Source organism: Mirounga leonina, unplaced genomic scaffold, assembly GCF_011800145.1.
Source record: "Mirounga leonina isolate KUSES-001 unplaced genomic scaffold, KU_Mleo_1.0 Mir_94, whole genome shotgun sequence".
Lineage (NCBI taxonomy): Eukaryota > Metazoa > Chordata > Mammalia > Carnivora > Phocidae > Mirounga > Mirounga leonina.
The window spans coordinates 32,987,940-33,011,326 of NW_023270855.1; the positions used below are offsets into that span (position 1 = coordinate 32,987,940).

At 39.3% G+C, this 23,387-nt stretch overlaps 1 protein-coding gene across 6 annotated transcripts in view; it reads left to right on the plus strand.

Annotated features, from left to right (window-relative positions):
- CFAP20DC (CFAP20 domain containing) overlaps positions 1 to 23,387 on the plus strand; it is a 261,449-nt gene that overhangs the window by 232,769 nt on the left and 5,293 nt on the right. For all 6 annotated transcript variants that reach the window (XM_034997947.1, XM_034997948.1, XM_034997952.1 and 3 more), the window contains one exon: positions 18,485 to 18,579. In XM_034997947.1, coding sequence (XP_034853838.1) covers positions 18,485 to 18,579 — 95 coding nt within the window. The remainder of the gene's footprint in view (positions 1 to 18,484; positions 18,580 to 23,387) is intronic.

Consider the following 23,387-nt stretch of genomic DNA (forward strand, 5'->3'; position numbering starts at 1 on the left):
TCTAGAATTTCTATTAGCCATTTAATCAGCTAGGTTATCAAATAGAATCAATTCCTAGCCCTACGTGATGCTCCCTGACTCTGGAACTATCACCTTGCTAACTAATCTCCTACTCTAAAAGTCATCCCCACTCTTCTGTAAAACCTTCCCTGACTAAAGTGAAATTAAGACTGCCCCTTCTCCAGAACCCTGACTCAGTTCTCCACATCAACCATGATCAAAATCCTACAACATTAATGACAGGCATGATTATTTTTTAGTTAATATAAGTTCTGCCTCTGGCAATGGCAGAGTTGGTTGTTTCACACTGAACTTCCCTCTGAGAACAACCAGAAGCACCAAACAAAATATGAGAATCATCTGATTGAAGTCATTGGAGAGCTTCCAGGGCAGTGAGAATTTATGGGGCTTTGCTCCAGAAGAGAAGGGAACAGAGAAGGGAGGGAGCCTACATGCTGTACCACTCTCTCAGGAAAAATTCTGCTCCACAGAGCAGCAGCTGAGAGGCTGAGGAGCTGAGCCTAAAGCCTCCAACAGCCTCATGGGCTTGGGGAACAAAAACTGGAGTTTCTGGGTCTGTGAAGAGAAGGGGCCATAGTAAACCCCAGAGTGCTACACCTTAGGTAAATGAGTTAACCAGAAACAGACCAGCTTTCTGGAGAATTCAAGACACATTTATTTTGAATTGTCCTAATTGGTGACGGCCCTCTGACCCTACCCTAATTGCCTGACAGAAGCAAAAGAATCACATCTAGAGGAATAAAACAGCATCCAGAGCTGCTGTCCAGTTGAAATAGAATGTGAGCCACATATTTAAGTTTTCTAGTAACATTTAAAAATTAACCAGTAAAATTAATTTTGTTACATTATTTAGTACAGTATATCTGAAATAGTATCATTTCAGTTATAATTTGGGGGAGGAAAGCTTTTTCTCTACCAACTTAGGTTTGAGTGATTGGTGGGAGATAGGAGCTATGAATTTGTTGACAGTGTATGAACAGGAGAAAAGTTTTATATGCATGCATGTGGAAGCATTCTCTAAGGAGAGGCCCCCCCAAACAGCCAGGGGTAAAGGTTTATATATCAGCTTAATAGGGGTAGAGGGGAGGGGTTAGGACTTCAGTGGGAAAGGATGGAAGGTTCTGATAAGGCTTGTTTACACAATTTCTTGGAATGTCCAGTCACTAAAGGTCAATCACCTCCCTGACTAAAGACTCTTCCAGAGTGGGGGATTTGCAGCAGCTGACTCTTGAAAAGCTCTGCTCTAGTCAGATAAGGGAAGTTCACATAAGATTTATTTTAACGTTTGCCATTTGCCCAAATGTTTTCAGCTTAAAGTAGTCTTTATGTCATTCCAGTTGGTTGTTGGTCCTTTCATAATCAGCATAAAATATTGTGTTAATGAGGTACTTTACATTCTTTTTGTCATCATAAGTCCTTGACATCCAGTGTGTTTTATATTTACTGCCCATCTCAATTCAGATTAGATCCATTTCAAGTGCTCAGTAGCCACTTGTGACTGGTGACTACCATACTGAACAATAAAATTTCTGAAAGCAACTTCAAAGAATAGCTTCTCAAATTTCAGTAACCATAAAAAAAATTGGTAACTGACCAACTAAGAACTTATTAAAGAACACCACTTAACAAGGTAAAAAGGCATGCCACAGAGTGGAAGAAGATATTTGCAACACAGGAAGGGCTCTAAAATATATATAAGTCCAGAATATATAAAGAACCCCATATCAGTGAGAAGAAAAGAAGCACTCCAAAAGAATAAGAATGACCAAGATACTTGAACAGGCATTTCCAAAAGAAAGTATCCAAATGACCAATAAACACAAAAATGTACACAGTCATTAAAAAAATCAGAAAAAAATGCAAATTAAAAGAACACTGATTCCACTACACCTCATCACAATGGCTAAAATACAAAATATCAGTAATTTTGGTGAGGATTTGGAGGAACTAGAACTCACACACTGCTGGTGGGAGTATAAATTGATACAACTACTTGGGAAAACTGTTTTGGCAGCAACTACATAAGCTGAACACAACCATACTCTTTTACCCAACAGTTACCCTCCTAGAGATATGGCCAATAGAATGCATACATATGTGCATCCAAAAACATATAAACTGTGGGGACCCAGTCAGACTCCCAGAGTTGATATAAGGATTATTTTACAGTGAAAACATTTGAGCTACAGAGGATGCAGAAATAAATCATATCTGAACTCCCCTTCTCTCACTAAAGCAGAGCCTCCTGAAAATACAGTTGCCTTGAAGACAGACTGCCCATTCCTATTGGCATAAAAAATCTAATAGAACCTTCCATACTTGCCCATTGAAGACCTAAACCCACCCCCTTCATTAACTTGGCATATAAACTTTTATCTCTGGCTATCCAGTGAGTTACTTATAAGCAACTCCCATGTGCACATGGAAATAAATTTTGTCTTTTTTCCTGTTCATCTGGCTATTGTTAGTTCATTTGCAGGCCCCCAACCACTGGACCCAAGTTGGAAGAGGAAAGTTTTTTCTCCCAACATAAACACATTCATGATAGCCCCAAATTGTAAACAACCCAATCCCCTTCAATAGTAGAAGGCCTAAGTAATTTGGGTTATATTTACACAACGGAATACTATTTACCAATGGAATACTATTTACACTCAAAAACATGGATGAATTATATATATATTTTTTAAGATTTTATTTATTTATCAGAGAGAGAGAGAGACAGAGGCAGGCAGAGGGAGAAACAGGCTTCTTGCTGAGCAAGGAGCCCGATGTGGGACTCAATCCCAGGACCCTGGGATCATGACCTGAGCCGAAGGCAGATGCTTAACCGACTGAGCCACTCAGGCGACCCTGAATTATATTTTTTTAATTTAATTTAATTTTATTATGTTATATTAGTTACCATAGATGAATTTTATAAATGTAATATGCAGGGAAAGAATCTAGACACCTGAAGAATACATGTTGTTTGATTGCATTCATATAAAATTTAAACACAGGCCAACTAGTGGGTAGTGTTAAAAGTTACCATCTGGGCTACATTTGGGGATCAGGGAGTGTAATGATCAAGAGGAGGAGTGAGGGAAGCTTCTATTCTTGGTCCAGGTGGTGGTTATGGCCACTTCGGGATCATTCATTGAGTTGTACATTTATTATCTGTGCACTTTTTTACGTGTATGTTACATTTTCTGAATAAAAGAATTTGTTGATAAGAACCATTAGTGTGACTTTTAGTCTAATATAGTCAGTTTGCTCTTTCTGGTATTTTAGTGTTTCTGTATCTTCCTGCCTTTTTTAGTTTACCATGTAAGCTTTCTTTAGAACAAGGACCATACTTAGGTTAAATAACAGCTGGAGTAACACCATGAATAATCATGATGATGATGGTAGCTTCGTGATGTGAAAGAATTATTGTCCTTTATGGCAAGCCCAGTTTACTCACTAGAATGGTCCAAGCAACAAAAGAATTCTGATTATTTCCTCCTGATGTTTTAAAAATAGCATTTTACCATCATATCTGTTCAAAAGTCCGTTTATCACCCATATCAGCGTTCAATCACAATATTTTTCATTAACCAAAATGTTACAATTAACACACCCTGCAACTGCTGGGGAATAAATCTAGTCAACTAAAGATCCTGTCAACTTTCCCCAGTTCTTTATTTTCTTGTGCAACCAGCCAACACGGGGGGAAAAATTAAATTGTCATTCACCTCACAGAGCCTTCTTTTTAGCATATCATTGTTTTATTTGACTACTGAACATAAAAGAATAACCAAACTTTGAAAGGAGAATGGAAATCAGTATATAAATATGGCATCTGATAATCTGACACACTTAATGATGAAAATGATACCCTGTAGGTATTCTTTACAAAAGCCCGGAGAGCTAAACTAGTGCATTAAATTAAACCCCACCTACTCTTTCTGCAACATTAAGACCCATCATCCCGTAGAAAGACTTAGATGGTTTTATTTTGTATTCTAATTTTAAGGTAATTATTCTCTAGTTAAAGTTAGAGAAAGCTGCAAAGTTTTCTGCTCTTGATTTGCTAATGATTTAGTTATAATGCATTTAACACATAGTTGTCCTATAACTCCAGAAAAGGTGTTATATAAAGTTGCTTGGCAGTGAATATTTTTCTGTAATTTCAGATAATAGTAACTACTAACACTATTACTGCATCTGTCAGTTACTGGCTCCATCTCTCTAGCAGGCCCTGAGTGGTGAGAGTTCCCATAGGCTGTATTACTTCATTTAATCCGTGCCACAACCTGGTTGTGGTGAGTCCTGTTATTCCCATATTCCAGGTGAAAAGGTAGAGTTTAACCCAAAGGTAGCAAGCCTAAAAGGAAATTTAAACTCAAATCAAAAACTGTGCAACTTAAATTATATGGTATGCTGATACCCCAAATATGTGTCTAATGTCCAGCTCTACACTGGATTATCGAGGTGTTTTCAGTTGTGGTGGGGATAGTTGTTGCAATTGCTACAGTCTTCCTCTACCCAACCCCCAACAGCCACTTGGTTCATCCAGATATGAGGCATAAGAATATGTTAGTATTCCATTTTGTGACCAGCCAAGCCTTGCTGGGTTTTAGGAAATCAATCCTAGAAGTTGAGGTGGTCAGTCTAAAGTCATGAACTGGGGCACCTGGGTGGCTCAGTTGGTTAAGCATCTTCCTTTGGCTCAGGTCATGATCCCAGGATCCTAGAATCGAGTCTCACATTGGGCTCCCTGCTCAGTGGGGAGTCTGCTTCTCCCTCTGCCCCCCCCCACTTGTGTGCACGCGCTCTCTCTCTCTCTCTCTCTCTCAAATAAATAAAATCTTTAAAAAAAATAAATAAAGGGGGCGCCTGGGTGGCTCAGTCGTTAAGCGTCTGCCTTCGGCTCAGGTCATGATCCCAGGGTCCTAGGATCGAGCCCCGGATCGAGCCCCGGATCGGGCTCCCTGCTCAGCGGGAAGCGTGCTTCCCCCTCTCCTACTCCCCCTGCTTGTGTTCCCTCTCTCGCTGTGTCTCTCTCATCAAATAAATAAATAAAATCTTTAAAAATAAATAAATAAATAAATAAAGTCATGAACTTCTCTCCAATTCCCCATTGCCTCCCCATTCCTCCTTGTAATTACAGTGTAAGAGCTTGAAAATATCTATGGATTCTCAGTGATAGGACTTCCTTGGTAAAAGTGGTTTAAATATGAATTTATTTTGTTCATCTTAGAGACTCATTATGTTAGAAGCATCCATCTCTGAGAGATGACCCCAAATCAGCCATTCTATGGTTCCCATTCTCCCTGTACATTAGGATCGGTCTGTATGCAACAGATTGGAGGTTTTATGAGAACCTATCACCTTTACTTTGTACGAGAGCTGTTAATATGATATACTCAAGAAATCTAATTTTATTTTAGATTTTTAGAGCACTTTTAGTTATCTGAAATAATATTCCTTCTGAAGGAGAGGAAAAACATTCCCTCTTCCCCCGCCACGCTCTCCTGAAAATTAGAGTGACGAAAGACAAATAATAAGAAAAACAGAGATTTATTAAACAACCTGCATTGTGCAGAATCACAGAAGTACTCAGTGATGAGTGACTCAAAGGAGTGGTTAGAACTGGGGCGCCTGGGTGGCTCAGTCATTAAGCGTCTGCATTCAACTCAGGTCATGGTCCCAGGGTCCTGGGATTGAGCCCCACGTCGTCGGGCTCTCTGCTCAGTGGGAAGCCTGCTTCTCCCTCTACCACTCCCCCTGCTTGTGTTCCCTCTCTCACTGAGTCTCTGTCAAATAAATAAATGAAATCTTTAAAAAAAAAAAAAAGGAGTGGTTAGAACTTGGGCTTATATAGGATCTTAAAACAACAACAACAACAACAATAAATTTTGTAGCAGTGACAAGACAAAGGAAAGGGACTTTGAGTTTCTTTCCAGAGGTGGCAGATTATGGGAGGGGAGATATATAGATAGATAGATAGATAGATAGATAGATATAGGGCAATTGTTATTAATGGAAAATAAGAGCAAGTTAGTAAGTTTTGTTGTGTAGATTGCTCTGGTGTCATCTCTGGTAAGAGTCTAGAGTTGGCTCCAGTGATTAAAAATCATCCAATCCTTGGGCGCATGGGTGGCTCAGTTGGTTAAGCGACTGCCTTCAGCTCAGGTCATGATCCTGGAGTCCCGGGATCGAGTCCCACATCGGGCTCCCTGCTCGGCGGGGAGTCTGCTTCTCCCTCTGACCCTCCTCCCTCTCATGCTCTCTGTCTCTCATTCTCTCTCTCGCAAATAAATAAAATCTTTAAAAAAAAAAAATCATCCAACCCTTCCTGGTAGAGAAAGAGAGGGCAAAGACTTTTTCTTGTGTCTACTTCTTCTCATTGCCTTCAGCTCAAAATAATCCTTATGTCAAAGTGGCACATTTTGGAGTGGCATAGTCTGAACCCCTTCACTTATTTGTATACTTATTTATTATCTGTCTCCACCTCTAGACTGTAAACTCCTTATGAGCAGGGACTGTGGCTTGGTCACCACTCTATTATCAATACTTAGAACAAAAGTATAAAGTGGCAAAAGCAGGCATTCAGATATTTTTTTAATGTTCCTTCAAAGATATGAAGATAAAACCTGTTATTTCAGGAGACAGATGTTTGCCCTGCGTCTTCAAAGATGTCACGTTTATTTTGAATGAGAAATGCTCATTCTATGAGCATCCTTCTGCTGGGTAAAACAGTATTTGTCTCCCAAAGAAATATAAGGTTCCTGAAGGACCTTTTAAAAATATCACAGCTTCATACAGTTTTTCTCAACCTTTCATTTTCTGTTGGGAAAGTGTACTCAATAAATATAATTTGCACATGCATATTTTCATGAACACAAGTCAAGGCCCTGCTCATAAATCCAGCAAAAGCCCAAGAGTAGACTTTAGTCTACCTTAGGTCTCATGTCTGCCCCCATACTGAGAGTGAAGGAAGGCTTAGCAACCCCCCCCCAAACCACATGAGGTGGGTTGCCCATAAAAAAGAATAACTACAGGGGCACCTGGGTGGCACAGTCAGTTAGATATCTGACTCTTGGTTTCGGCTCAGGTCGTGGCCTCAGGGTCTTGAGATCAAGCCCTGCATCGGGCTCCACGCTCAGCACAGAGTGTGCTTGGTACTCTCCCTCTCCCTCTGCCCCACCCCCCTCTCCAAAATAAATAAATCTTAAAAAAAAAAAAGAAGAAGAGCTTCATTCTCAGAAGAAGGAGAAAAGTGACCAACCAAAATCACAGGTACTATAATATATTACTAGTGGGCAGGCTTGAACTCTTATGAAGTGATTTCTATGTGCCATGCATACTCTTTCCTTTCCACCCCTCTTCGAGAAAACATATGTGAATGGGAATGATACTGAGATTACCTTGAATTCTTTTCAATTTATTTTTTAGGTAAATTATTTACATATTTCCATAATTAAACTATTTTGATAACATTACATGCAACAAATGTAGTATCTGATTACAACACATTAGTTAGCAAGTATTTATTTGTGCTCTCACTAAATTCCAAACACAAAAAAAAGAGAATTTTTTTATCCCCAAAAGATTGAGAATTGCCAGAATTCCAGACTGTATTGTGAAGATCAACTACACAAAATATAATCATCACTTTATAGTTATAACTGTGATTTTTAAGAGCAAGAAACAAACCATTAATAAACCAGTCTTGCGTTAGACATCTTGACATTTAAATTGACTTCATGCAAATAAAATAAGCAAATTGAATTTTCCAATTTATTCATCGACACTATATGGATGCATTTCACATCCACATCTTAAAAATGTAATAAGAAAAATTTTATCTCTTTATGTCTGGCATGTCTGTTCCTGATGAATTCCATAACCAACTTGGGTAACACTAAACTGAGAGAAATCTCACATCACTTTTTTTGTCCTCATTTTATTATTGTGTGATCTTTTCAAGTAGTTGATTTTGTGTGTGTCTTCCTTGAAGCGTTCTGAAGTTACTACCCATTTCTACTCCTTAGATGAAACTTGTTCTTCCGGCATGGAAATATCAAGGGGAAGAATTGCAATGTTCATGCCCATGGTCCTCATCATAAGAGAGTTTTTACTTTATCCTGACCTGACTTTGAACATTTAGGGAAAATGCTCAGTTTGTAGCCTTAGCTAATAGCACTACAGTGTCACACTTCTCTGTTTAACATTCAGCTTTGTTAATCAAGGAAACCAGATTGCCTCTCTGCATGTTGATTAAATTGATTACAGCTGTAGGCCTTGATAGCATTTTTTCAAGTGTCCCTAATTAATCAGACAATGCTTGATTAGTTTTTTCTGTTTTGAGGAGATAAACTGACTTTCTTGAGAATTTTCACCCCGAAATGATTCCCCTCCAGTGAAAGGTAAAGGATAAGTTATAGCATTAGATAAAGCAGCTGTTGTTTATGCAAATGAAAACTTGACAATTTCCAGGAACATTACCAACATTTGTAAAGACCCAAAATGTTCTGCTTTCATCATTGAAGTTGGTATTTCCAATGGGGAAGGCTGCTAGGATCAGCTCAGATGGTACATGTTGGCATGAGGAAGGCACTGTTTTCCTCTCTCCTCCCCTATTGGTCGAGGGACCAATCTAGACTCCTGTTTCCAGTAATCATTCATCACTTAAAACAGTTTTTAAAAGATACTTTGACGCTGTGTTTCAGAGAAGTTTTCTTATAGATGTCATCAAGTTGAAAGCTCCTGAAGAGAGAGAATCTGCCTTTAAAAAGGAAAGTAGAAAAAAATTCAACCAGAGCAGAAAGACAGAAAGTGAGAAACAGATCTTACTCCTCCCACCCCCAAACCCACATTTCTGCTCCCAGGTATGCTGATGGTTAACAGTTTCTTGGGCATCCTTCTGAAATTTCCTGTGCATATTATAAGGAAATACATATTTTATTTATATATTTTTTCAACATAAATGGGATAAGACTTTCTACTATTCTATACTTGCTTTTTTGGTTTTTACTGAATAGAGTTTGGACATCTTTCTGAATTTGCACATATAGATGAACACATTCTTCATTAACTGCCAGACGTTATTTCATTGTTTGAATGTACTGTAATTTATTTAGCCAGTTCTCTGCTGATGGACATATAGGTGGTTTCTAGCTTTTTGTTACTGTAAACAGTGCTGTAATATACATCCTCATGCACGTATCTTTGTGAGCTTGGGCAAGTATATGTTTACAATAAATTCCTAGCAATAATATTATTTGGTTGAAAGGTAACTTTGATAGATATTACCAAATTGTCCACCAGTTTACATTCCTACCAGCTCACACTGAGTTTCATGAAACTTGAGAACATTTGCCAAGCTGCTATGTGTCAGTGGTATCTCATTATTTTAATTTGCATTTCTACAACTATATACATGGTCAACATCTTACCATATTGAGAGGTGGGTATATTTATATGTCTTTTCTTCTGACCTGCCCATTCATATCTTTGCCTACTTTTCTAGGACCATGTCTTATTTTTATCCAGTATCCTTATATACCCAGCACAGCATTGGACACATGGACCTTCAATAACTATTTGAATTTTACTTAGATAATATATGGGACACACAGAAAGAATCTAAAATAGTCCTAATTAGAGTGTAAGATACTTGAGGAAAACTGCCATTTCTAGAGCCTTCACTCCCATAGAATGACAAAAACAAGATGTCTTCTTAGGAGACTTCTGTACAGTAGGACCTTATTTTGATACAATGGGAAATCAGTTTTGTCAAAGGGAAGGCTCTGTGTTCCTCACAGAGTGTATTTTCATACCCACATGTACTAAATTTCCAAAATAATACTATTAGTTCTTGCCTAGATTATACAGCAACGAAATCCTAACTCATCTTTCTAGCCCCCTTTTTATTCCCCACCAATCCATTCTCCACACAACTGCTACTGCGACTTTCTAAAAGGCAAATCCAAGATTCTTATAGCTTAACATCCTTCAAAAGATCCTCAGGGCCTTCAGAATGAAGTAAAAACTTTTTAGTGTGCCACCTAAAACCCCTGCCTTCTTTAGCAATTGACAACACTCCCGTCATCTAACACATACATATGCCCAGTGCCCATCATTTCACACTGCGAGGAGTGCTCCTGGCTCCCCAGGCCTTTCTGCTGTAGTGCATGCTGTTTCTTCTAGAATATCCTTCTATCTTTTCTCTGTCTTGCTCCTTCGTTCTCATCCTCCAGGAACAACCCTTTCATCACTTTTGCTGAAACCCCTGCCTAAAACCTTCTCCTAACTGTAAAAGGTTCCCTGGGCTTAACTTTATCTAAAAATACTTATTCCACCGTCTTCTAAATGTTGGTCTAACAAACAGTCTGTCTCCAGGAGACTGAATTCCTCAAGGGCAGAATCATGTCTTACTCCTTGGTGCCCGGCATAAAGTCTGACCCTGCAGTAGCTCAATAAACATCTATTCAATGTGATATCATAAAGTAGCTATGCTGGTAACAGTGCAGAGAAGACAAGGAAGGGGCCAGCCTCTCTCCATGCTGTCTCAAGGAAATGGGCTATTACAGTTCACACGTTGTAGTTGAATTTGATGGCTGATGCTTGGATTTGTGTCTCCAGAGTTGAATTATCTGCCATATCTAATGAGTCAGTGTCTGTAAAATGGTCCCAAGATGCTATGTCATTAATATTTTTTTTTAGCCTGAGGGAAAACACTGCCAAACAGGAAAGATATTCAGCTCTACAGAGAACATATAAAGTATATTTGGTAGAGTAAGAGGAATCAATGATTTCTGTGATTTGTTGGAGCATTGAGCACTTGGAAGGAGCTGGGTCCTCTCCATTTTATGGATTTTCTGACAAAGGTATGGGCAGGAGAGATGATTTTGTAGAGGCCAGAAGAAGAAAGAGTATGATTTCCCTTTTGTGTGAGTGTTTGTTGCATGTCTCCAAATAACATAGCTTGATGTGAAATGAAAATACAGTGCTTCTTTATGCAGTGTGTTTCCCAACTTTTGCTATGGAAGAAATGCAATCCTATGCCATATCCCAGCATAATGTAAACATCCCCTGAGCACTTTTAGGAGGGGAGGAGAAGAAATATCTGGGAAGAATAATTCCCATATTGTTTTGAACTAGCTGCCTTTCCTGGCCTCTGTTATTGCTCCCACTGCTCTCAGAGCATGTTCTCCTGACCTCCTCTCTACCAGATCTTTCTCAAGAATTCATCCATTTCTCAATCTTTTCACTCTCACCTCTAGGTATTTCTCTTATAGCCCTGGCCTGCCTTCCTACAAGTATTTATTCATTCATTCATTCAACATTTTTTAAAATTTTAATTCCAGTATAATCATTCAACAAACATTTGTTGAGCATCTATTATGTGTCAGGCCCAAGGTGAAGAAAACAGACATGATTGCCTGCCTGATGGAGTTTATAATCTGGTCACAGCTTGTCTTCTTGGTTCATAGACAGCCGTATTCTCACTCTGTCCTTGCATGACAGAAAGGCCAAGGGAGTTCTCTGGGTTCACTTTCATAAGGGCACTAATCTCATTTATGAGAGCTCTGCCCTCATGACCTAAGCACTTCCCAAAGCCTCGCTTCCAAACACCATCACAGTTGGGATTAGTTACCAGGCCAAGGAAGAGTAGAAACAGGGGAGGAGAATGTACTCTACACAAGGGGGCACAGCCTGGGCAAAGGCCCCATGATAGTTGGAAGCATGGCATATTCCAGAAATTGAGAGAAGACCAGCATGGCTGGAACTTAGTGAGAGGGAGAATAATGCAAGACAAGGTTGGAAAAATACATAAAGATTAGTTTATGCAAAGCCTCAAAGGCCAGCATAAAGATTCTGGTTTGACTCTCAAGTACAGTATCTTCCCAATGATACTGAAGGGTTTTAAACAAGAGGTTGACATAATCAGATTGGAATTTTGGCTACAGTGTGGACAGCAGAGAAATGAAGCCAGAATGAATGGTGATGAGGGGATCCATCAAGAGTTTTTGCTACAGATAACATGAGGCAAGGTAATCGTTGGGCTTTGGTGGTAGAAGTAGAGTTGGTGAGAAAGGTGGATTCAAAACACATTTATGAGGAAAATTGACAGGAATTTTCATAAAAGCCCTCAGAATGTTTCACTTCACAATCCCTTCCTCCAAGATGGAGGTCGTTCAGCTACAGCCTGTGGGCCAAATCCTGTTCATTGCGAGAATTTTTGGTAAGATTTTATTGTAATACAGCCATGCCCGTACGTTTACTTATTGTTTAGGTGTGCTTACTACACTACAACAGCAGAGTTGAATAGTTGCAATAGAGACCTCATGGCTTGTAAAGCCCAATGTATTTTCTGTCTGGCTCTTCACAAAAAAACTTTGCCAACCATGGAATTTACACTGCTCAAAACAGCACCTCCACAGTATTCCAAGGTGTACATGTGCCTAATTTGGGAGTCCAAAAGTCCATGAGTGGGCTTTAGGTGATCTCAGACCTCCTGAAATTGGAAGTAAAACTTAGTATTTATGTATGTTTTTCTGGGAAAACAGTATTCATCAGCTTTTAAGACGAATCTGTGAAATCCCCCCAGAGTAAGATGTTTCCCAAGCCTCTCCCTATTCTGTCCCTGGCTATACAAGACTTTTAAAACCCACATTTCTCTCAGTGACTAAGAAATGCACACCGGCACCAAATGCTAAGTATCATTAAGTATTGGATAGAAATTGTTGCATATTGCTAAATTCCAAATATAAGATCTCATATACCCAGATTTGACTGGCTGGCTCCTCTAACCCAGAGCTTTAGGATAGCAGGTAGCTCAGGGCTGTAAATGAGAATTAGATGAATAATTTCTTTAGATTTCATACATCTTTTTTGATTTCTCAAATAATTATCCCCCCCCAAATAAATACTTCAGTATATACAAGATTGTAGATAATTTCATTACAAGGGAGGTCTCTGAAGGGAACAAGCAGGTGATCTGATCGACCCACAGCAGCCTTTGTGTACAAACCATGTTTTAATTCATTTTCTGCTGCCTAGAATGCTTCTTCCATCAGACTGTGAGCTCTTTGATTCCCCGGGACCTGACACACAGGAGTTCAGTAAATGGTTACTGAGTATATAGAGAGATGATTAAGCTAACTGTTGGCCTCGTGTCATGTATTTGTGTATAGGTTTTATGTATGTACACACATAATGTACTTAGAGGAAACACATTAATGAAATAAATGTGTGTAAAATTCTTCTTGTAAACAAAATTGTGCTTTTAAATGAAGGAGCTGAAACCATAGTCTATCTTCACTGAGGACATCCTCCTCAGTTGTAAAAATACCTGATTCAGTTAATGCCTGTGCCTCACTTCAAAAAAATCTAGCATGCAAATGGGAGGAAAACATGAGGTATCCTTATTTTGGCCAAGATTTTGATATTAGATAAATCTGGCCATTGTGAAAATTCACAAGATGGTATTTATTCTTCATCTGCTCTATATTTTTATATGTGGTATTTAATGTGAATCCATTGCCTTGACTCTTAAATAAAACATATCTTCTGGTGACAGTACTCAGCATGCATAGGTGTGCCTGGAGGTCCTTTCTCTAGTTTCAAGAGGAGAGGCAGGGGTGGGAGGCCTGCCTGAGTCCACAGAGGAAAGGGGAGGACACAGCAGTACCTGAACATGCTCAGAGAGCAGGCCTGACTGAAAAGGGTGTTGTTCATCCACCAAAGGAGTTAGAGGCTTTCATAACAGGTAGATAGAGTCAGTCCTTGGGAGAAAAGGGTTATAATCAAAGCTGAGGAAAGCAACCGGAGTGTCAAGTGCAGAAGATAAGACAAGTATGAAAATGGTTGAACAAAGAGCAAGAACAGATTCCAGAGCACAGCAGCTGAGGTAAGAGCAGACCAGGGAGACGTTCAGAACTCTAGCCGGGGCTCGCATGCTGTGAGTGTGCCTCAGCTAAACTCCCACTTCCTTAGATGTTTGCTGCTTCCTGAGTTAGGAAGGCATGGGGTTTAAAGAAGTTGATCAAGGGTCAAGTCAATTCGTATTAAATATCATATATTAAAATGTCAGCATATAAGATACAGGTGCTAGTCTATGCACCTGTGCTTATCAACAAGGCACCAAAAAATGCTCTGGAGAAGATGAAATTGTTAAACATATACAAAGTAAATAAAAACAAAACAAACAAAAAACAATGCCACCAGGATGGGAAAGTAGTATAACCTGAAGCAGCATTTCTCAAGGTGTGGTCTATGAGCTTATGATCCCCAAAAATGTGACCATTCTAGATGCATGCATGTGGGCTGTCCTCCTCTTGGGAGATTCACAGTGTGTTAAAAACTCTCAAACGTCCTGCAAGAAAAAGTCCTGGTTGACTGTGTTTAGCCCAATATTTTCCATATTTTATAGTTAACAAAGAACCCTTTTTTTTTTTCAAAATACACTTTATAAATGCATACTTAGTAAAAAGCCAAACAAACACATTGCTTTGATCAAAATTTCTTAATTGTATAAAATCTTCTGAGTCTTAAGTTAAAATAATATCACTGTCAAGAGAACTCTGTAGTCATTTTTAAAAGATAAAATTAGATTCACCTTACACCAGAATAAACTCACACCATGTACTATAACTCAAAGTACAGAGGCAATAAAAGAAAGGAGTTTGATTACAGAAAAAAATTTTTAAACTTTTGCATGGCAAAAAAAAAACAGTCTAAGCAAAGACACATGACAAAGGGAAGGGAAAAGACAAAAAACCTGATAGAAGAAGGAGCAAGGACATGAATACACACAAAAAATAGAGAAATAAAATGCATATATGCATATACCTACATATTACATAATAGCCCTATGCACATGAAAAGACAGTCGACTCCATTCATAATGCTCATGTTGAGAACAAATGCAAATCAGAACTACTTTAAGATACCAGCTTTTATCTCTCAGATTGGAAAACATTAAAAACTTGACAACATACTCTTATGACATGGCTGTGGAGAAACCAGCACTGACCCGCATGGCTGGTGGGAATGCAGATGGCACAGCCCTTGAGAAGGGAATTTGTCAGTATCTAAAACCAAGTATCTATTTACCTTTTGTCCCAGAAATTCCACTTCTAGGAATTTACCTTGAAGATATATCTCCAAGTATACAAAAATCAGTAGCTCAAGGTTATTCACTGCAGCATTAATTGCAATAATTGCAAAATATTGAAAACATGCTCAAACATGAGAGAGTGGGGAAATACATGATAGCATAGCCACATGTGGAGTACTACGCAGCCATGAAAAAGAATGAAATGCTCTCAAAAAAAAAAAAAAAGAGGAATGAAATGCTCTCTATGAACTGGGGGGTGAATGATTTCCAGGTTATATTTTAAGTTGAAAGATGAAAGTGCAAGAGTCATTATAATATGGTACCTTTTGCATTAGACACATATCTGCTTACTTTTTGCAAAAAGAAACATAGGAGATACCAGAATGAAATTGATTTCCTATAGAGGGCTGGTAGGGATGGCATGGAAGTGATAAGGGGATGGAAACAGACTGGGAGACATGGGGGAAATGTGACTCTTACCTGAATATGACTCTCTGTGTATTTTGACTTTTGAACTGTTAACATTTTACATACTCAACAACAAAAATAATAAAAATAAATAGTTAATGTAGAAAAAAACAGAAGTGGATGACTCCAACTACATTTTAAACAAATAATACAACCAACTGAAGAGGAAGGAGAGGAACTAACCCAAGTAAATTTAGACCATACTATTTTACTATTTTATGCTATTTTAACAAAGGAATAAAAAGAATCATGAACAGAACTCTAGAAAGTAGGTTTGGGGTTTTCTATTGGTTGTTTTGTTTTGTTTTGTTTGCTTAACAGTTCTGAAACTACTTTTGACACATTCTATAGTTCAGAAAATAAGTAAATTTATTGAGGATAATGGGAGCCAGGTTCCTTACTGTCAAAAGGAGTTATAAATATGGAAAGAGGAGAGATGAGAATGAATCTGTGGTATTGTATTAGTATTGAAGAAATGAGCCCACAGTTTTAGACCAGGAATCATCAAACATTTTTCTGTAAAGGGCCAAATAACAAATACTTAATTCTGTCATTGTAGCACAAAAACAGCCATAGACAATACATAACGAGTGAACATGACTTTATTCCAATAAAATTTATTTATAGACACTGACATTTGAATTTTATATAATTATCATATGTCATGAAACATTATTATTTTAATTTTTTCACCCACTTAAAAATGTAAAAATCATTCTCGATTTGCAGGCTGTGCAAAAGCAGACTTTGCCCACAGGCCATAGTTTGCCAATCCCATTTAGAGAAATGATGATGGCTAGCTAGCTAGCTAGCTAGCTAGCTAGATAGATAGATAGATAATAGATAGCAAATGTGATAAAGGGTTTAAGTTGGGGAATCTGGATGAAGGATATGTAGGAGTTCTTGTACTCTTCTTGCAAAGAAGAAGTACTCTCGTACTTTTCTTACAGAAAAGCTATAAATCTGAAATTATTTTAAACAACCAAAAAAATCACAAAAGGAAGAACTCTGCACTTTTCATAGCTACTACAGAGAAGGAAAATCATTAATCAATCAAGTCATTGGCCTAAGAAGTGAATACCTTACCTTTTATAACAGTCACACAACCCCCATGTCCATGGACCTTGAGTAGGAGCTCCTCCTGCCAGTGTTTATAGAGTTTCTGATTTGTCACGGGGGATGTCATCATATGATAACATTATTATTTCTGTTGCTGGTGTTCCTCATTTCAGCACTCTTGCTGAGTAACAAGGTCACCAGGGCTGGTAATTTGTATGTGACCTTGTAATTTTCTATAATGTGGGGATTTGGGTCTACAGTAATGAAATGGACTAAATGAAAGGCGCTTATCAGAAAATGCCCCATTAGCTTGGAAGTCTGCAACAATTCCTTTCTGATGTCCTTAATGTGTTGTTATGAAATTCAATTATACAGCACGTTCACCTTGCTTATTTCACTAGCCATAGTGATAGCTAAGATGAGTAGTAACTGAAAGTGTCTTAAAATATCACAAATAAGAATTAGGTAATTTTTACGTTGAGATACTTTTTTTTGCAGGAAGAGTGAACGACTTTCATGGAAAACCTCTGCTACAGAGACTTGTAACCATTCTTCCCTCCTTGACTGGTTTAATTCCAACAAAATCCAATTCCTGCTGTCTTGGTTTATCACTGTAGGGAAAGCCACACTATGATTTTCACCAATAATGAAGACAATGGTGGTCATAGCTGAAATCTACTGAATGCGACTCTGTACCCAGATCCATGCCAAATGTTTTTCACCCTTTTTTTTTTTTTCATTTAGTCCTAACAACAAAACTCTGAGGTACTGTCATTATCTCCTCTTTATTGAAGAGGCTTATGATGTAAGCGGTGTAGCCAAGCTTTTGCATGGGGAAACATGGTGCCAGGATTGACGGGGCGAACTGCTGGGACTGGCTCCCACTGTAGATAAAGACAGAAATACAGAAATTTAGAAAGAAGTTGTTTAGTCATGAGAACATGCTCCTGTTGAGAATAATAAGGTAAACGAAACAGATGCTAATATCAAGGCAAGCAAGAGAGTTCATGTTGGAAGAGCCTTCACTCTCCCTTCCTGCTCCCTTCCCCTGAAGAAGCTCACTAACAAGTTGAGAGACAAGAAAGGCTTGAAGTAGAACACACAGTGACTCGTGCCCTCTGGATGTCACCCTCTTGCATCACACCCATGCAGGTACCTCCTAGAGGGACCGGGAAGACCACAAAAGAATGGAGGAGGAAGGGAGTAAAGAACTTGGGAAACAAGGCAGAGAACAGGGAATGTAGGAGTAGTTTTGCCCCCGTTCTTAATAGGAGAACTGAAGGAATGGGTCACTTGGGTGCTCGGCTCCCCTCACTCTACCTTCTTTTGCCCTCTGTTGCTCTGAAGACCTGAGTGAGTGCCTGCTGACCCCACCATTGTGGCTGGTCCCTGACCGCTCCAAGACCAGCTTCTGTTTCAGATCACATCTGGAATGTTGTCATGGAGGTGACATGTGACTTTGCTAGGCTTCCTTACCCAAAGATCGTAAGAAGCTTTGTCTCTGCTGCACTCCTTCTGAGTTACTGAAATAATTTTCTTATAGGAGAGGATCTGTGTACACTTTAATAGCCACAATAAGAAACTTTCGAGAGGAATAGTCATCTTTAATCTAGTTAATGTATTTGTGGAACAACTAGTTAGTTCAGTGATTGACATTATGTTAATCCATTTATAGAACTGAATATTAACCTCTGAACATTCTGTCCTTCTGAAATATGAAGGAGGGGGGAAAAAAATGTTTCTTTGTGGAAGCCCCGGGAAATGAAAAATCCAAGGGAAAGGTAAAATTTATATATGAAATTGCAGACCTGTTGTTTATTTACTTTCTTCTTGTCTTTTTAGGGACTGGTTAAATATGTTGAGCCCACCAATTATTCCTCCCAGTCAACAGCCAACAGACCAGCATCTGGATTCTTCTGGAAGCTTGAGTGCTCAAGGTGGGACTATGGAAAATGCTATGCATAAAAAAATAAAAATCATTAACTACAAATAGAGAAAATCAGTCGCTTTGAGATGCCACTGTTTTTATTAAATGCTGATCATTTAGGCTCACACCCCCAAAATGAGATACCCTGTGCCTCATTTTATAGGATGATAAGTCCTTTGGTATCAAATTGACCTTCATCTGGATTCCGGGTCTACCAATTCCTGCTGTGTGGCCTTTAGGACTTTTGGTTACCACATTTGTAAAGTAAGACTGATAATAGTGTCCACCTGAAAGTTTTTCATGAAGATTCAATAAGGTATACTGTGCACAAAGCACTTACTAGCTGTTCATATTGTTATAAAGCAGACCTGATGCTCCTAGATCACTAGATACATGTTTTCATTCATACAGGGATACTTGTCTTTAAAGATAAGGCTGGTACAGAGTTATAGCAAGTAGTGTTAGCGATGGAGGAATGGGAAGGAAGAGGGAATGAAAATTTGCCTGCATCCCTTTGTTGGGGAGAGTCATAGATATGAACCATCAGGTTCTGGTTGTGAGCAGGGAACGTGATTGTCAGGAGTGCATAGAGGAGGAAGGGAAAAGAAGCCTTTGGTGGAAACAGAGGGATTGGGATGGAAGGGGTAGAGGAGAGTCTAAAGTGCGTAATTGGAGTGACAAATAACCTCAGAGTGAGACTCCCTGAGACGGCTTTTTGAGTTGGGATTCTGAAGAGGGAAGCATGCTATCTGAAGTTAAAAAAATAATAATACAGGAACTGAAGCCAATATAAATTGCTCCAACAAAGGTGCCAGGTTTTTCCCCCACTAACTGCCCCAGGGAGAAAGTAGAGCATCCCATTTTTTTTCAGGTATGGAAAATTCAGAGTGAGAGCTCATACATCTGAGCTGTACATTTTTGCCGCCCAAGGGATGGAGATGTCTCCATGATTTACTGTCTGAAATAGATTACACCCCCCAAATTGGGAATCTTTTTAGAGGTGTACATTTATAATTACTTATGACAGAAAAATAGAATCTTGGCTGTCAGGAGGAGACCTTGCTGTGAGGGAACAAATAATATGTTATGTTAAGTGTCTCAGATAAACCAGAAGAACAGAGAGCGTGGTCCTTGAGCAAAGGCACCCAAGATATTTATTAGTGAGAATTAGCTGGAAAAGGATGACTTCAAGTCACCGTTGCCAAGTGAGGTTTTGACAGCAGGAGCTCAGTTATGTTGAAGGTAAACAGAACTTCCATCGAGGGCAAACCAACAAATTAAATTCAGAAGATTGTAGAAATGTTCTGGCCGATGTTAACCAGATCTGGCGCCCTTCCCGCCTGTCAGCCTCGGTTTCTATCAGCTGTCCCTTTCCCCTTTTCTGATCTGCTCGAGTGGTTTGTAGCTAATTAGTATTTTCAAAAATTAGTGTTTCCTATTTGGTGGCTCTTTACATGTCATTGGCTTAGTTGTAGAAAACATATCAATATGCCAAGGTAGTGTTCTTATAAATTGTTGGTCAAAGAAAAATGATGGGTTCAAGTATCCAGTTTGTATCACCAGAAGCAAGAGGGAGACGTGGTTGCAGGCAGTCCAGGCCTCTTCCTGGGCTTCTGTCCCACGATACCAGGAATTTAGGGAGATATGCCAGACACCGTGCTAAGTCCTAACATCAGCTGTCACGGCAACACCACAAGGAAGATACTGTTTGTGTGCATGTGTAACTGTTAGTCTTTACAGCTGGGAAAACTGAGGTACAAAGTTCTTGAATGCCTTGCCCAGGGTCACACCACCAGTCCTCAGCAGAGCTGGGAAGGGAATCCAAACAGCCCGGCCCAGAGCCCATCCACTGTTTTTATACTTTTTCGATTTTGAACCAAGTACCTAAATTACCTACTCTAAAACTAATATATATAAAATCAGGAATTGAAATTTTATTTTTCTCTTCAGAGTTCCTGATCTACAGAAAAAAAAACAAATTGAAACATCTCAAGGGCTAAGTACCTAAGTTCTTCAAGGGGGAAAAAAAAAGAGCAGACCTCTAGTCCCCTGTTTCAGCACTGGACCTGCCTCCCCTGCCCATCCATGCTTGTCAGGAATGACAAGTGGCAGCATTTTCTCCATGGGAGTGAGGGACTCGGGGGCAAAGTTGCTGTGCTGACCAATCTGAGGGAGCGAGGGCCTGACTGAGAGACAGGATCCCTGGATTGCCGAGCTGCCAGGCCTGGGTATTTGCTTGTCACCTACCTTCTCAAAGGCCTTTCTAGACAATCTTATCTAAGTAGGTCCATCTCCCTTCGCCTTGTACATTTTCTTCATGACCTTTTCACAGTTTGTCATTTGTGATTTGTTTGCTTGTTTAATGTCTTCTTTCCTACATAGCCTGTGAGTTTTTAAAAGCAGAGACTTTATCAGTGTGCTCACTCCTGGATCCCAAGTACCCCATGCAATTTCTATAGGTTATTAGCTACTCTCTAAATTTTTGTTAGAGGGAAGACAGGAAGGGAGAAAGGGGAAAAAGAGGGAGAGAAATGTTCTTCAAAAGGCCATTTTTTTATACCATCCTTGAAAAAAAAAAGAGTAATTCATTGAAGTCTTACTTTCAGTTTTCCCCCATTCCAGTATTTTAGTATATTAGGTATATTTCTAAAATTTGACAATGAGAGCATTGAACCTAGACCCTAGCATTTTCGCAACTAAAACAGTGATAGGTCACCTTGGGCAGTGGTTCTTAAACTGTATTTATAAGCAGTGAAAACTTTTCTTTCAAATGAATTTCATATGAAATTCCAACATATAAAAGAGATAAAAGCAGAACTGTTCTGACTAAAGGGGAAGTTAGGGTCTCAGAACCCTGCCTTGGGGCTCTGATGAACCAGCTAAGAACAGTGATGCAGTACAACACCCTCGACTTGACCTTGCTTAAGGTCAAATGCCCGATCAGAGCCCCAGCTAGGAGTAGGACCCAGGCTTCCTCCCTATCAGTGCCTTTCTGCAGAACCTGTGAAGGTGGTTTTGAAGGCTTCACAGGGAAGGAGGGCTTCCCATCTTTAGACTTCTAGGATAAAAATAGTAATAGCTAATATTTATTTCACCTTCCTGTGACCCCCACCTGCAAGTACCCTTTACTTCTCATAATAGCCTCCTGAGGTGTAGATACTGCTGTTCCCTGCCTTTTGCACATGGACACTGGGGCTTAGAGCTGGGAAGTAACGTGCTGAACCCCCACAGCTGCAGCTGAGGTGGAGAGATCAAGATGCATCTGCAGAGCTAGAGGCATAACTGCAGTTGAACAGCAGGGAAAGATGGCCTGACCAATGCCTAGTTCTAGAAAACTTGCCCCAGGCCATACGAAAGTAAGTGCATGTGTTAACCTCAACAACAAAAGAGCGGGTTATTTTACCAGCAAAAAGAGTTTATTGAGGAATAGCAGAAGAATGGCAATTTGGGACATGCAAGCTGCAGCAAAGCATGGGCAAGCCTGGAGAACAAAGGAGAGGAGCATTACTTTGTAGAGAAAAAGGAGGACGTTGGGAGAAGCTGCTTCGAAGGAAAGTCTATTAGAGTCTAAAAGTCTAAAGCAAGAGTTCAAGGTGGCAACGTTGCACTTGGAAATGTGCAGTTTATGACTCTGAATGCATTTTGTTACACACCAGGGAAGTCCTTAACCAGACTATTGAGCTCTGAAACCCATAATGTCTCAATGGCCTGATTTCAGGCGAGGTGGCAACATCATAGCTAGGGGAAAACGCATCCCAATTCCAGCAAGGGAAACTGAAATCACACCCTGGACTAAGAACCTTGCTGGGGTGCATCTGGGGAATAAGTAGGTGGGGATGGTTCTGGAGTAAGAGAGAGAGCCTCAGGCACCGGCAACGTGTTTACTTCTCTACTTCCGGGCTTACTTCTAGTACTCCTAGAAGGAAGGCATCTCTTTAGTGCACAATTGTTTCGTAAGTTTGTTTCCCAGCTTTATTGAGATAAAATTAAAATGTAACATTGTGTAAGTTTAAGATGTAACACTGTGTAAGTTTAACTGATGATTTGATATACAAGCACACATTTGAATCACTGCACATTTGTAAGTAGAGACTACCTGGAAAGAATGAAATTGCACTAATTCCCAGTTAATCTTCCAAATCCTTCAACATGTTGTCTTCAGTGGCATTTTCCAAGTAAAATATAGCCACTGGTTTTTGCAAAAGAGTTGATGTACTTATTTCCCAAATGAAACCTGAACTATAATCATGGCATGTTATTTGCCTTCCGAGAAACAATATGGTTTTCTAATAGAAGAAAATATCTTTTTCATCCTTTTTATCCCATGCGTGGTCATTTATCTCTCTCCCATTCCAGGACACGTATTTGCTGAAAACCAAAATTCAGCAGTTTACAGTAGACTTTCTCGGGTTTTAGTGCAAGTTAATTTTGCCCTACTGTGAGAGGCGTTGGTGGAAGAGTTTGCAAGCACCTGGTGCTCAACAGAATCTTATCTAAAATGTCATCTTTATTGATCCTGAGGCTGACTGTTTGGAATGGTGATCCCTCACCATTGAATTGTTTAAACAATAGTGTATTAGTATGCACATAAAAATACAGTCAATCAGTTCTCAAGATCTATAAGAGAGAAAACGCATTAACTTTTTTTAAAAAATTCTGGATGGCAGCGTCAGAAAATCGAAAATCAAGTGCAGCGTCTTGATTCAGAGATTTTAAATCTGATAAAGTGGTGCCACATCATTTGTTTTCAAGCTTGAGGACTTAGCCCGCGCATATAGGTTTTCTATTATCTATGGTTAAAATGCAATAAATATAGAT